The 15,218-nt window shown below is 40.8% G+C and overlaps 1 protein-coding gene across 3 annotated transcripts in view; it reads right to left on the reverse strand.

Annotated features, from left to right (window-relative positions):
• Positions 1–15,218, reverse strand: part of col27a1a (collagen, type XXVII, alpha 1a) — a 221,135-nt gene that overhangs the window by 36,582 nt on the left and 169,335 nt on the right. For all 3 annotated transcript variants that reach the window (XM_024381218.2, XM_024381219.2, XM_024381217.2), the window contains 4 exons: positions 12,990–13,043; positions 10,752–10,808; positions 10,599–10,652; positions 1,675–1,728 (listed from right to left, as the gene is read on the reverse strand). In XM_024381218.2, the coding sequence (XP_024236986.1) occupies positions 1,675–1,728; positions 10,599–10,652; positions 10,752–10,808; positions 12,990–13,043 (219 nt within the window). The remainder of the gene's footprint in view (positions 1–1,674; positions 1,729–10,598; positions 10,653–10,751; positions 10,809–12,989; positions 13,044–15,218) is intronic.

Below are 15,218 nucleotides of genomic sequence, written 5' to 3' on the forward strand. Positions count from 1 at the left end.
CCAAGGATGAACCAGACTTGTGGAGGTCTACAATTTTTTTTCTGAGGTCTTGGCTGCCTGTCTTTAGATTTTCCTATGATGTCAAGCAAAGAGGCACTGCGTTTGAAGGTAGGCCTTGAAATACATCCACAGGTACACCTCCAATTGACTCAAATTATATCATTTAGCCTATCATAAGCTTATAAAGCCATGACATCATTTTCTGGAATTTTCCAAGCTATATAAAAGGCACAGTCAACTTAGTGTATGTGAACTTCTGACCCACTGGAATTGTGATACAGTGAAATAATCTGTCAGTAAACAATTATTGGAATAATTACTTTTGTCCTAACCGACTTGCCAAAACTATAGTTTGTTAACAAGAAATTTGTGGAGTGGTCGAAAAACGAGTTTTAATGACTCCAACCTAAGTGTTCGTAAACTTGGGACTTCAACTGTATGTGTGTGTGTGTATGCCTGTGTGAGTGTGGTGCGGAGAATCAGAGCAGGTGGTCAGTCCAGTTCAAGTGTTCAGCAGTTGGATGTCTTCAGGACGCTCTCGATGGTGTAGTATTTGGAGAGGACCTGGAGCGGCATGACAAATTTCTTCAGCCACCTTATGAAGTAGAGACGCTGTTGTGCCCTCTTGACAAGAGTGGTGGTGATGTTGGTCTCCTTAAAGCAGGTGGGGACTACAGCCTGGGAAATGGACAGGTTGAGCGATGTCAGAGAAGACTTCACTCTGGGGACGCGGCCAGGTATGCCAACTGGGCCGGCGGTTTGGTAAGTATTCACTCTTTTGAGAGTTTTCCTCACATAAGCCTCATAGAGCGAAAGCACCCGGTCATCCGGAGCAGCGAGACTCTTCCTGGATGGCTCTATATTGTCTGCCTTGAAGCGATCATAGAATGTGTTAAGCTTGTCTGGGAGGGAAGCGTCAGTGGGCACTGCACAGCTGGATTTGCCTTTAGTCTGTAATAGTCTGTAGTCAGTTGTCGAACATCAATTCAAGTTTGAATCTCTATAGTCTTTTTGCGTCGCCAATGGATTATGTGTCGTGCCCCACCAAGTCATCAGGGTTCGTTCTGCTGCAGTACGAGCTCTCAGCATTGTACAGTTTTCTCCTTCATTCAGGGTTTTTGTTTGGGGTATGTCCGGATTGTTCTTGTGGGTCATCATCAACACATTTCCTAATGAAGCCTGTGACTGACGATGTACAGTATATTTGTCAATGTTGATTAATGAGTCCTGTGTGGATGAATCTATTAATATATTCCAATCAATATTCTCAAAGCAATCGCGCAGCATAGAGTCTGCCTCGTAAATCCAGCGCCTCACTATTCTCTGTGTTGGTGGCTCTATGGTGTGTTGGTCCAAGCACATTTGGGCTCGGGGGTAGGTTGATTATTTTATTTTGTACAAATGAGAAATATGTTTGTTGTGTCTGCGCAGTCACAATGTAAAAATCTATAAAACAGTTTGTTTTTAAGAATACAGGTTTTTGTGGTGTATTCATGCTGTATATTCTATACTCCTTGTTGCACAATGCATTTCTATACAGTACAGTTATGACTGATTTGGCTCATTAATGCCAATGATTTGCAGGCATGCTTGGGTACACAATCCCATGTTTACAATGTAAAATGTAAATACATATTGATGTGTAAATCATAGCTTCAACAGATCCACACTCACAGGTTGTCCAGGGGCTCCAGGTTTGCCTCTCCCTCCGTCCACACCTTGTTGCCCCTTAGGAACAGTAAAACATTGTCAGCTACAATAAAACATATGCAACAGGACAGTAATACAAAAAGACATGCATGAGGAGAGTACTGTATAGTTGGTATGCCTGTAATGTGGTGCAACCGGTTGCACTATAGTATTACTTCACCATACTGTTCTAAAAACTTGCCGGGAGAACACAGAGCCTCTAGCAGCCCCAACCAGTAAGGAACATGACAAGCAAAGGCAGAACAAACTAGCCGAGTGCTAAATAGCTCAGACAGATACAATTATTTGCTATCATCAACTTTAATGCCATGTTTAGTAAATAAAGCTGGGATAGACATTCAGATTCACTTCATTTTAACACAGCATAAAATCACAAGATAATACTGTAGATAAAAACAACACCCCCACTTCGTAGATTTTAAAAATATTTTGACCAGCTAGTTTTAAACTATACCTGATCTGATATCAATAACTGAAGACGTATTATTTGGGGGTGGATTGCAACTCAGTCAAACTTCTAAGGTAGCACACTTCATCAGAGGTGTCATACCAGGGGAGCGTGGCAATTGGGGCATTAATGTGCTCATGGGTCGGACATGGGTCGGACATGATTGTGTTCAAGTGCTTTTTAAGTGTAATCTTTTCTTCAATCAATAACATGTAAGTTGCTTTCCCTTTGTTAGACTGAGTAAGAGAGTAGCAGATGGGTTCTGTAAACCTTTTTTATTTCACCTTTATTTGACCCGGTAGGCCAGTTGAGAACAAGTTCTCATGTACAACTGCCAAGATAAAGCAAAGCAGTGCGACACAAACAACACAGAGTTAGGAAAAAAAATCTATATAGAGTGTGTGCAAATGAGGTAAAATTAGAGAGGTAAGAAAATAGGCCATAGAGGTGAAAAAATTACAATTTAGCAATTAAACACTGGAGTGATAGATGTACAGAAGATCAATGTGCAAGTAGAGATACTGGGGTGAAAAGGAGCAAAACAAATGTTAAATAACAATATAGGGATGAGGTAGTTGGATGGCCTATTTACAGATGGGCTATGTACAGATGCAGTGATCTGTGAGCTGCTCTGACAGATGATGCTTAACGTTTGTGAGGGAGATATGAGTCTCCAGCTTCAGTGATTTTGGCAGCAGAGAACTGGAAGGAAAGGCAGACAAAGGAGGAATAGGCTTTGGGGGTGACCATTGAAATATACCTGCTGGAGAGCGTGCTACGGGTGGGTGCTGCTATGGTGGCCAGTGAGCTAAGGTGGGGCTTTACCTAGCAAAGACTTATAGATGACCTGGAGCCAGTGGGTTTGGCGATGAATATGAAGCGAGGGCCAGCCAACGAAAGCATACAGGTCACAGTGGTGGGTAATATATGGGGCGTTGGTGACAAAACGGATGGCACTGTGCTAGACTGCATCCAATTTGCTGAGTAGAGTGTTGGAGGCTATTTTATAAATGACATCGCCGAAGTCGACGATCGGTAGGATAGTCAGTTTTACGAGGGTATATTTGGTAGCATGAGTGAAGGATGCTTTGTTGTGAAATAGGATGCCGATTCTATATTTAATTTTGGATTGGAGATGGTTAATGTGAGTCTGGAAGGAGAGTTACAGTCTAACCAGACACCTAGGTATTTGTAATTGTCCACATATTCTAAGTCAGAACCGTCCAGAGTGGTGATGCTGGATGGGCGGGCAGGTGCGGGCAGCGATTGGTTGAAGAGCATGCATTTAGTTTTACTTGCATTTAAGAGTAGTTGGAGGTCACGGAAGGAGAGTTGTATGGCATTGAAGCTCGTCTGGAGGTTAGTTAACAGTGTCCAAAGAAGTGCCAGAAGTATACAGAATGGTGTCATCTGCGTAGAGGTGGATCAGAGAATCACCAGCAGCAAGAGCGACATCATTCATGTATACAGAGAAAAGAGTCGGCCCGAGAAAAGAACCCTGTGGCATCACCATAGAGACTGCCAGAGGTCCGGACAACAGGCCCTCCGATTTGACACACTGAACTCTGTCTGAAAAGTAGTTGATGAACCATGCGAGGCAGTAATTTGAGAAACCAAGGCTGTTGAGTCTGCCGATAAGAATGTGGTGATTGACATAGTCGAAAGCCTTGGCCAGGTCGATGAATACGGCTGCACAGTACTGTCTTTTATCGGTTATGATATCGTTTAGAACCTTGAGCGTGGCTGAGGTACACCCATGACCAGCTCGGAAACCAGATTGCATAGTGGAGAAGGTACGGTGGGATTCGAAATGGTCTGTGATCTGTTTGTTAACTTGGCTTTCGAAGACCTTAGAAAGGCAGGGTAGGATAGATATAGGTCTGTAACCGTTTGTGTCAGAGTGTCTCCCCCTTTGAAGAGGGGGATGACCGCGGCAGCTTTCCAATCTTTTTTGGATCTCAGACGATACTTAAGAGGTTGAACAGGCTAGTAATAGGGGTTGCAACAATTGCGGTGGATCATTTTAGAAAGAGAGGGTCCAGATTGTCTAGCCCAGCTGATTTGTAAGGGTCCAGATTTTGCAGCTCTTTCAGAACATCAGCTATCTGGATTTGGGTGAAGGAGAAATGGGGGAGGTTTGGGCAAGTTGCTGTGGGGGGTGCAGGGCTGTTGGGTGCAGGCTTACTGAAATTATCTTGGATTTATCGGTGGTGACAGTGTTTTCTAGCCTCAGTGCAGTGGGCAGCTGGGAGGAGGTGCTCCTATTCTCTGTGGACTTTACATTGTCCCAGAACTTTTTGGAGTTTGTGCTACAGGATGCACATTTCTGTTAAGAAAGCAAAGGCTAGCTTTTTCAAACTGCCTGTGTATATTGTAAACTTTGGTTTACAGCCAGTCTCAAAAAATCTTTGTGCTAATTACAAAAGGTTTAAGAACAAATTCACCCATCTACTTCGGGTTTCCAAAATGTTTTCCAAATTCCAAGAATCCTCAAACAATATAAAGTCAACTTGGAAAATCATCAATCAACTTCTGAATAATTTAAGGTTGGAAATAAGTTCTATAGTTATCCTGATGATCTCTCATGTGAATGTAATAACTTTTTTTGTGAATGCGGGTTCCACTATGTCGAAGAAAATCTGAATCCTCTGACGCTCATCGGATGTGGCAGGGCTTGCACACTATCACATGGATTACAAAGGGAAACCCACCTGCGAGCTGCCCAGGCACAAGAACATATCAGATGAGCTAAATGCCTTCTATGCTCGCTTCAAGGCAAGCACTACAGTGAACCATGCATGAGAGCACCAGCTGTTCCGGACGACTGTGTGATCATGCTCTCCGTAGCCGATGTATGAACTTTAAACAGGTTAACATTGATAAGGCCGTAGGGCCAGACGGATTACCAAGACGTGTACTCAGAGCATGCTCTGACCAGTTGGTAAGTATATTCACTGATATTTTCAACCTCTTCCTGACTCAATCTGTAATCCCCACGTTTCAAGCAGAGCACCATAGTCCCTATGCCCAAGTACGCCAAGGTAACCTGTCGAAACTACTGTAGCACTCACATCTGTAGCCATGAAATTCTTTGAAAGGCTGGTCATGGCTCACATCAACACCACCATCCCAGACAACCTGGACCGACTGCAATTCACGTACCGCCCCAAAAGATCCACAGATGACACAATCTCTATTGCAGTCTATTTTTTCGAAAATCTAATCAAACACTTCATGTGAGCTCATGTTGCGCAACATTTCAGTAGTCTATGCAATTGCGGGAGATAACAGATAAAAAGAGGAGGGTCCCATCAGCTTTCTATAGGCTAGGCCTACTGTATTTATTTCTCAACTTTCCAAATATTAAGCACATTGCTTATATTTACAAACAGGAGTATAGCCAACCTGGCTGGCATGAAAATAAACCATGGGGAAAAGCGTCCTCCATTCGCTATATAAGTGCATAGTATTTTTTCCCCGCTGCCCCTGTTTCGATACAGGTGCATGATAATCATCCATTCTAAATCATAACAAATGTCACACACATATTATTTAGTGTATATGTATCTTGATTTAATTAGGCAAGTTAGTTAAGAACACATTCTTATTTTCAATGACGGCCTAGGAAAAGTGGGTTAACTTCCTTGTTCAGGGTCAAAACGACATGTTTTTTTTTACCTTGACAGCTCGGGGATTTGATCTTGCAACCTTTCGGTTACAAATCCAACACTCTTACCACTCTTACCACTAGGCTACCTGCCACCTCAATTTAGTATATGTAGAGACAAGATCAAATCAAGTATAGTCTGATGGGTGACAATATTAGCCTTTAACTTGTAACTTGTGAATTATATATATTATAATTTGAGAATGATGCATAAGAAACAATGCCTTTTTTTGCCACTTGTTCCAATCATAGTTGCGCACCTGTAGCCTAGCCCATAGGCCTATATGTTTGTATCACAACTAAAATAGACAAATAACTTCTTAAAATGAAGCACATTCATCTGCTTTACAAGGGGTGTAGAGCCTAACTGGCATATATAAGCAGTGAGTGAGTTTCAAGTTTGGGGAAGATAATTTACCATAAAAATGTTGAATGCACCAAGCTGTCTGTTTGAACTACTGGCACACAGCTGAGATACCCATGCATACCCCACAAGACATGCTACCAGAGGTCTCTTCACAGTCCCCAAGTCCAGAACAGACTATGGAAGGCGCACCATACTACATAGAGCCATGCCTACAAGGAACTCTATTCCACATATTGTAACTCATGCAAGCAGTAAAATTAGATTTAAAAAACATAAAAATACACCTTATGGAACAGCGGGAACTATGAAGCAACAGACACATGCATACAAACACATGATAACATACGCGCAATACACACGTACATATGGATTTTGTTTTGTATACATGTGGTAGTAGAGTAGGGGCCTGAGGGCACACACTTAATGTGTTGTGAAATCTGTTATGAATGTATTGTAATATTTAAAAATATATAACTGCCTTAATTTTGCTGAAACCCAAGAAGAGTGGGGATTCATAATTAATACACATACAAAGTTACAACAGCTGACATAACATATCATAACCTGTCATAATATAGCCATAACATTGTCATGACCCATTTATAGTGGGGTGGCGAGTGGCGCAGCTGTCTAAGGCACTGCATCTCAGTGACAGAGCTGTCACTAAAGACCCTGGTTTGATTCCAGGCTGTATCACAACCCGCTGTGATTAGGAGTGCCATAGTGCGGCGCACAATTGGCACAGCGTCGTCTGGGTTAGGGTTTGGCCTGGGTAGGCATTCATTGTAAATAAGAATTTGTTGATAACTGACTTGCCTAGTTAAATAAAGGTTAAATAAAATAAATATAAATAAATAAATATTTACACATGTTGTGACATATTGCATTATTTTATGGCTGGTTATGACAGCTACATAAGTGTCAAAACCCACATTTAATCAAATTCTTTATTTCCCTGCCAAGAACTTTCCTTTTGTTTGAAACTTTGTTGTAATTCTTTGACGTCATTTTTTTCAGCATATTTTAAATAACTTGTAGAAAATAAGCTTTCTGACAATGTCATGAAGCATTATGGCCATCTTGTTTACTTGAACAGTAAAATGTTATTTAAAAAACAGATCAAAATAAACCTTATGGAACAGCGGGGACTGTGAAGCAACACACACATAGGCACAGACACACACATAGGCACAGACACATGCACACATGTTCACATGGATTGTGTTGTAGATATGTGGTAGTGGTGTAGGTGCCTGAGGGAACACAGTGTGTTGTGAATGTATTGTAATGCTTGTAAAATTGTATAACTGCCTTAATTTTGCAGGACACCAGGAAGAGGATCCATAATAAATACAAATACAAACACTAGAACCGTTAAATCATCCATTTTGACTGCTCATACATTTTTAAAGTCATGCCCCCCCCGTCCTTTACTTTTCCTAAAATAGTCTATAACACACTGTTGTTGTTAGAATCTTAACATCACAAACAGAACTGGATTTATAACCAGTTTTAGGAGGGCGTGTCATTTTTTAAAATTGTTTTTCCTCCTTTGTCCCTCCTCTCATCAGTCAGACCTGCTTACAAAGAAGAAGTCTGGCCAGCACCATGAACAAAGTGAAACGGGAGCTCCCTCCCTCTGCGCAAAATAAGGCACCTGCACAGTCGCTGTACAATGGTGCTTACTAGACTATATTGATATTGTCTATATTGAATACATCATTTAAACATTCACAGTGTAGGTTGAAAAAAGTATGTGAACCCCTAGACTAATGACTTCTCCAAAAGCTAATTGGAGCCAGGAGTTAGATAACCTGCAGTCCAATCAATGAGGTAAGATTGGAGATGTTGGTTAGAGCTGCTTTGCCCTAAAAAAAAAACTCACAAAATTTGAGTTTGCTATTCACAAGAAGCATTGCCTGAAGTGAAGGAGACCACGGAAGAAGTAACTGCTTTCCAAAAAAAACATAGCTGCTTGTCTGAAGTTTGCAAAGGTGCATGTGGAGGTTCCACAGTGCAACTAGCAAAATATTCTGTGGACAGATGAAACTACAGTTGCGTTGTTTGGAAGGAACATGTAACACTATGTGTGCAGAAAAAAAGGCACAGCACACCAATAGAGTGGGAGGCGTGGGTGCACAACTGAGCAAGATAACAAGTACATTAGAGTGTCTAGTTTTAGAGTTGCAAAGAAAAAGCCATATCTCAGACTGGCCAATAAAAAGAAAAGATCAAGATGGGCAAAAGAACACACACTGAATGTCCTTGAGTGGCCCACCCAGAGCCTGGACTTGAACCCGATTGAACATCTCCAGAGAGACCTGAAAATAGTTGTGCAGTGACGCTAGCCATCCAACCTGACAGAGCTTGAGAGGATCTGCAGAGAAGCATGGGAGAAACTCCCCAAATACAGTTGTGCCAAGCTTGTAGCCACGAAGACTCAAGGCTGTATTCTCTGTCAAAGGTGTTTCAGCTGAGTAAAGGGTCTGAATACTTATGTAAATGTAAATGCTTGTGCAAGGCTACACTAAACATTTGACCTAAGTTAAACAATTTAAAGACAATACTACCAAATACTAATTGAGTGTATGTAAACTTCTGACACACTGGGAATGTGATGAAAGAAATAAAACCTGAAATCATTCTCTCTACTATTATTCTGACATTTCACATTCTTAAAATAAAGTTCTGATCCTAACTGACCTAAAACAGGGGAATTTTACTAGGAATAAATGTCAGAAATTGTGAAACTGAGTTTAAATGTATTTGGCTAAGGTGTATGTAAACTTCTGACTTCAACTGTAGCTACATTTTCAGATATGTTTCTATTGTTTTCAGAAAGTCGTTTTCATTTCAAGTTAAAGCTAACTGTTAGCTAGCTAGCTAACAATAGCTGGTTGGCTTGCTAGCTAACGTTACGTGTATGATCTGTGTAGTAATATTATTAGTATCTCATATCGGATGGGGCCATATCGGATGACCTCGGATGGGGCCACAGTGTCTCCTGACCCCTCCTGTCTCAGCCTCCAGTATTTATGCTGCAGTAGTTTATGTGTCGGGGGGCTGGGGTCAGTTTGTTATATCTGGAGTACTTCTCCTGTCCTATTCGGTGTCCTGTGTGAATTTAAGTATGCTCTCTCTAATTCTCTCTTTCTTTCTCTCTCTCAGAGGACCTGAGCCCTAGGACCATGCCTCAGGACTACCTGACATGATGACTCCTTGCTGTCCCCAGTCCACCTGGCCGTGCTGCTGCTCCAGTTTCAACTGTTCTGCCTGTGATTATTATTATTTGACCATGCTGGTCATTTATGAACATTTGAACATCTTGGCCATGTTCTGTTACAATCTCCACCTGGCACAGCCAGAAGGGGACTGGCCACCACTCATAGTCTGGTTCCTTCTCTAGGTTTCTTCCTAGGTTTTGGCCTTTCTAGGGAGTTTTTCCTAGCCACCGTGCTTCTATACCTGCATTGCTTACTGTTTGGGGTTTTAGGCCGGGTTTCTGTACAGCACTTTGAGATATCAGCTGATGTACGAAGGGCTATATAAATACATTTGACTTAGTCTCCTCCATGCAGTTTTTTTTTTATCTGTAGTGTTATGTATCTCACTTGTTTTCTTTGGTGCAAATAAATAAAACCTAAAAACCCAAATAAGCTAGTTAATGTTGCTAATAATAAAGTTAGCTAGCTTGCTTAAAGCTTGAATCCTTCATTGGTGAAACTAACACCTACGTTGGGGATATTACAACAAGACATGCTACTGCGAACAACAAACACAGTTTTTTTTGTAATTATAAAAAAACAGATTTGTTGTCATGTTTAGGTTGAAAAGGTGAATGGTCAGTGGTGAATGAACAACTCGGCCACTTGGATAACAAAATGTTCTCAGAGTTTCACTCTTGTAATTATGACTTGGAGTTTCGTTCAAGTGAAACTTCAGTCAAAACTCTGAACTTCAGATAATTCCGACAGCTTGTAAAGGCCCCATATGACATCAGTTGCAAAGCGCATATAAAACACATCACACATGTTGTGTAGGGTGCCCAAATTGAATTTGAGAGCGTGCAAGTGTGTCAGTGGGAACAGAAAATCATTGCAGCATCCAATAAATTAGTCTGAGAGTGAAGATATTTCCCCCTGAAGAAATAAAGATTCAGAAGTTGTTGCAAATATACCCTGCCCGGATGTCTCTTCCCACACACACATTTTGATTTTACTCTTCAAAATCCATCTCGCTCTAGCCGAGTGGATCTCTTGCTATAATATTTTACAGGTAGGTGTCAGTGTCAAAATTCTACCCAATGAGAGAGTTTATTCCAGGCTACTGAAATGCAATTGGTCAGGAATTTCTGTACCAATCAGCTGGTTGACTGGTTTGTTGAAATGCAGATTCATAACACTTACTAGGTATCCTGGATCCCCTAACTCCCCTCTCTCTCCTCTGTCTCCTGGAGGACCCTGATCATAAACAGAAGAATACGTTGATATTAAAAGACCCTCAGAACCGTATTGGGATTAGTAATGAAAGATGAGAGAAGATAATAGTGAGTAACTCACTCTGTCGCCTGGAGGACCAGTAGGACCCTCAACCTTCCCATCATCCCCCTGCTCACCCTAATAAAAAGAAACAATGTTAGTGGAGCCATTCAATGGAAGACAATACAATTTACCTCTCACAGATTGCTCACTGAAAGTGTACTGTTTCTTCAAAGATTGTTGGTTAGTGTCCTGAATGATCCTACTGTAACTGTGTACACATGTCAGATGTGTGTTCACATGTCAAAAACATATCACATCAGTGCATGATGTGAGATGATGTGAGATAAGGTTCTCTCTCTCACTCTGCAAAATAAAAGCTTTGCAGTGTTTACGCCATGCTTAAATGACTAGCTTTAGCCAGGGTTGATTTGTTGTTTGTTAGGCAATACACTTAAAGCAGACTTGGGGAATATAAAGGATAACTGCAGAGTTGTGTTAAAGGATCTTTGTTTCATGGTTCAAATGGGAAACATTGAGTTCAAATGTAGATCCAGACAGCTGGTTGATGTTAATACACACTATTACATAACAGACTGAGATAGAGACATGTTGATAGAGAAATAGGGTAGCATTATGTTCAAACAAGACCACAAGTGTCCATTTTTCTTTTGCCCGTCAGGCACAGTTGAATGTAACCCACTGTAATATATTAGATGCACTACAGTGGGTGCAGAAGAATCACATCAGTGAGGCAGCAAGCGCGATTTGCTAAACACTTTTTTTTTTTTTTTTACAAATGTCTGATATACCATCCCGTCAGAAAGTAGTCATACCCCTTGACTTATTCCACATTTTGTTGTGTTACAGTCTCAATTTAAAATGGATTACATAGATTAACCCATAATGACAAAGTGAAAACATGTTTTCAGAAATGTTTGCAAATGTGTTGAAGATGAAATACAGAAATATCTTATTTAAGTATTTACACCCTTGAGTCAATATGTTAGAATCACCTTTGGCAGCGATTACAGCTGTAAATAATAATATTTGCACATTATTATTAAAACAATTCTTCAAGCTCTATCAAGTTGATTTGTTTATCATGGCTAGACAGCCATTTTCAAGTCTTGCCATAGATTTTCAAGCTGATTTAAGTCACAACTGTAACTAGGCCACTCATTCAATGTCATCTTGGTAAGCAACTACAGTGTAGATTTGGCCTTGTGTTTTAGGTTATTCTCCTGCTGAAAGGTGAATTTGTCTCCCAGTGCCGGTTGGAAATCAGACTGAACACGGTTTTTATCCTAAAAGCAGACCGAACACGATTTATCCTAAAAGCATACCCATAACATGATGCAGCCAACACCATGCTTGGAAATATGAAGAGTGGTATTCAGTGATGTGTTGTGTTGGATTTGCTCCAAGCTTTTTGTATTCAGGACATTAAGGTAATTTCTTTGCCACATGTTTTTGCAGTTTAACTTTAGTGTTGTAGATCCATCCTCAGTTTTCTCCTATCACAGCCAATAAACTCTGTAACTGTTTTAAAGTCACCATTGGCCTCATGGTGAAATCCCTGAGCAGTTTCCTTCCTCTACAGCAACTGAATTTGGAAGGACGCCTGTACCTTTGTAGTGACTGGGTGTATTGATACACCATCCAAAAGAGAAATAACTTCACAATGCTCAAAGAGATATTGAATGTATGCTTTATTTTTTTAAATCTACCTGTAGGTGCAATTCATTGTGAGGCATTGGAAAACCTCCCTGGTCTTTGTGGTTGAATCTGTGTTTGAAATTCATTGCTCAAATGAGGGACCTTACAGATAATTGTATAGTGTTAAGTACAGAGGTAAGATAGTCATTCAAAAATCATGTTAGTTATGTTACTATTATTGCACACAGAGTGAGTCCATGCAACTTATTAAGCAACTTACTCTTGAACTTATTTAGGCTTGCCATAACAAAGGGGTTTCAATACTTATTTTTTATTCATTAGTAAACATTTCCAAAAACATAATTCCACTTTGATATTGTGGGTTATTGTGTGTTGGCCTGTGACACAATGTGTAGGCCAGTATTCCATTTTAATGTCAGGCTGTAACACAACAAAAAGTGGAACATTTTAAGGGGTGTGAATATTGTCTGATGGCACTATATGCCTGTATGCCTGCACCCCCAACATTAAGTTGACAAAGCAACATTAGCCTTACATGATGCTTGCAGTGTAGTTTCTGAGTTAGACATACAGTAGTTAGGCATTGTAAACATAGATGCTAGTTTCTGAGTTAGACATAATGTGTTGGGAATGGTGTACCTTTTCACCATTTGATCCTTGACGCCCAATAGGGCCTTGGGGTCCCTGATGACCCTATATAGACAGACAGGGATGGAGGAAAGGCTTTTTTATTCTATTTTTATTTCACCTTTATTTAACCAGGTAGGCTAGTTGAGAACAAGCAGTGTGACACAGACAACAACACAGAGTTACACATGGAATAACATAGAATAAACAATAAACAAGCCAATAACAAAATAAACAAGTCAATGACACAGTAGAACAAAATAAAGTCTATATACAGTGTGCGCAAAAAGCATGAGGAGGTAGGCAATAAATAGGCCATAGTAGCAAGGAATTACAATTTGTCAGATTAACACTGGAGTGATAAATGAGCAGATGATGATGTGCAAGTAGAGATAATGTGTGCAAAAGAGCAGAAATGTAAATTAAAAACAGTATGGGGATGAGGTAGGTAGATTGGATGGGCTATTTACAGATGAACTATGTACAGCTGCAGTGATCGGTTAGCTGCTCAGATAGCTGATATTTAAAGTTGGTGAGGGAAATATAAGTCTCCAGCTTCAGCGATTTTTGCAATTCGTTCCAGTCACAAGCAGCTGAAAACTGGAAGGAAAGGCGGCCAAATGAGGTGTTGGCTTTGGGGATGATCAGTGAGATATACCTGCTGGAACGTGTGCTACGGGTGGGTGTTGTTATCGTGACCAGTGAGCTGAGATAAGGTGGAGGTTTATCTTGCATAGACTTATAGAGGAGCCAGTGGGTCTGGCGACGAATATGTAGCGAGGGCCAACCGACTAGAGCATACAGGTCGCAGTGGTGGGTGATATATGCATATCTGTATTCCCAGTCATATGAAATCTATAGATTAGGGCCTAATGAATTTATTGAAATTGACTGATTTCCTTATATGAACTGTAACTCAGCAAAATCTTTGGAATTGTTGCATGATTCGTTGATATATTTGTTCAGTGTAGTTAGCCTATTCCCGATCTGGACAAACGATCCACCTACCACTATTGTCACTATGAATGGTGGATAGAGGGCAGGATAGACAGACTGGTAGACTATATTGACCTGAAGTATAGTTAGCCCGCGGAAAAGCATAGTGCATAAGGGCAATATCAAAACACTTTAATATAGGGGAGGCCCATGCAAGCAGATAAGGACATTTGTCTAGGATGGAATTCTAAAGTAAAACCTCCAAAAGGGTGAATGTAAACCAGGGAAAAAACACACAACCCTCCACAAAGCAAAGAAAAATTGTTAGACCACTCTCCCCTAAATTTCAAACTGTCCCTAAGTAGTGTGATCAAAAGCATTAGGAGTGAAGTGCGTTGCGGGAACAGTTTTACTCAGTACATTACTGTAACCCAGTTTTAACAAACTAGCACGGTGTGACTAAAGGGTTACTGGAGAGATTTGGAGCTCAAGGAACAGGTCAAAATCTGTATTTTGTTTTATATTTTAAAAAATGTCTGTGTTTTATGAAATTGTACAGTACAGTCGTGGCAAAGTTTTGAGAATGACAAATATTAATGTTCAAAGTTTGCTGCTCCAGTGTCTTTAGATATTTTTGTCATATGTTACTATGGAATACCGAAGTTTAATTATAAGCTAGTTATTAAGTTATTAATTATAAAGGCTTTTATTGACAATGGGGAGTTTCCTGGCCATGGACCCAAAATACCGATGTTTTGTTCCCCGAGCCACTTAGTTATCACTTTTTCCTTATGGCAAGGTGCTCCATCATGCTGGAAAGGGCATTGTTCGTCACCAAACTGTTCCTGGATGGTTGGAGAAGTTGCTCTCGGAGGATGTGTTGGTACCATTCTTTATTCATGGCTGTGTTCTTAGGCAAAATTGTGAGTGAGCCCACTCCCTTGGCTGAGCAGCAACTTCACACATGAATGGTCTCAGAATGCTTTACTGTTGGCATGACACAGGACTGATGGTAGTGCTCACCTTGTCTTCTCCGGACAAGCTTTTTTCCGGATGCCCCAAACAATCGGAAAGGGGATTCATCAGAGAAAATTACTTTACCCCAGTCCTCAGCAGTCCAATCCCTGTACCTCTTGCAGAATATCAGTCTATCCCTGATGTTTTTCCTGGAGAGAAGTGGCTTCTTTGCTGCCCTTCTTGACACCAGGCCATCCAGCCCCCGATCCCGCAGCTGAATCAACTTTAGGAGACGGTCCTGGCGCTTGCTTGACTTTCTTGGGCATCCTGAAGCCTTGTTCACAACAA

The sequence above is a fragment of the Oncorhynchus tshawytscha genome, linkage group LG20 (genome assembly GCF_018296145.1).
Source record: "Oncorhynchus tshawytscha isolate Ot180627B linkage group LG20, Otsh_v2.0, whole genome shotgun sequence".
In the NCBI taxonomy this organism is placed as follows: Eukaryota; Metazoa; Chordata; class Actinopteri; order Salmoniformes; family Salmonidae; genus Oncorhynchus; species Oncorhynchus tshawytscha.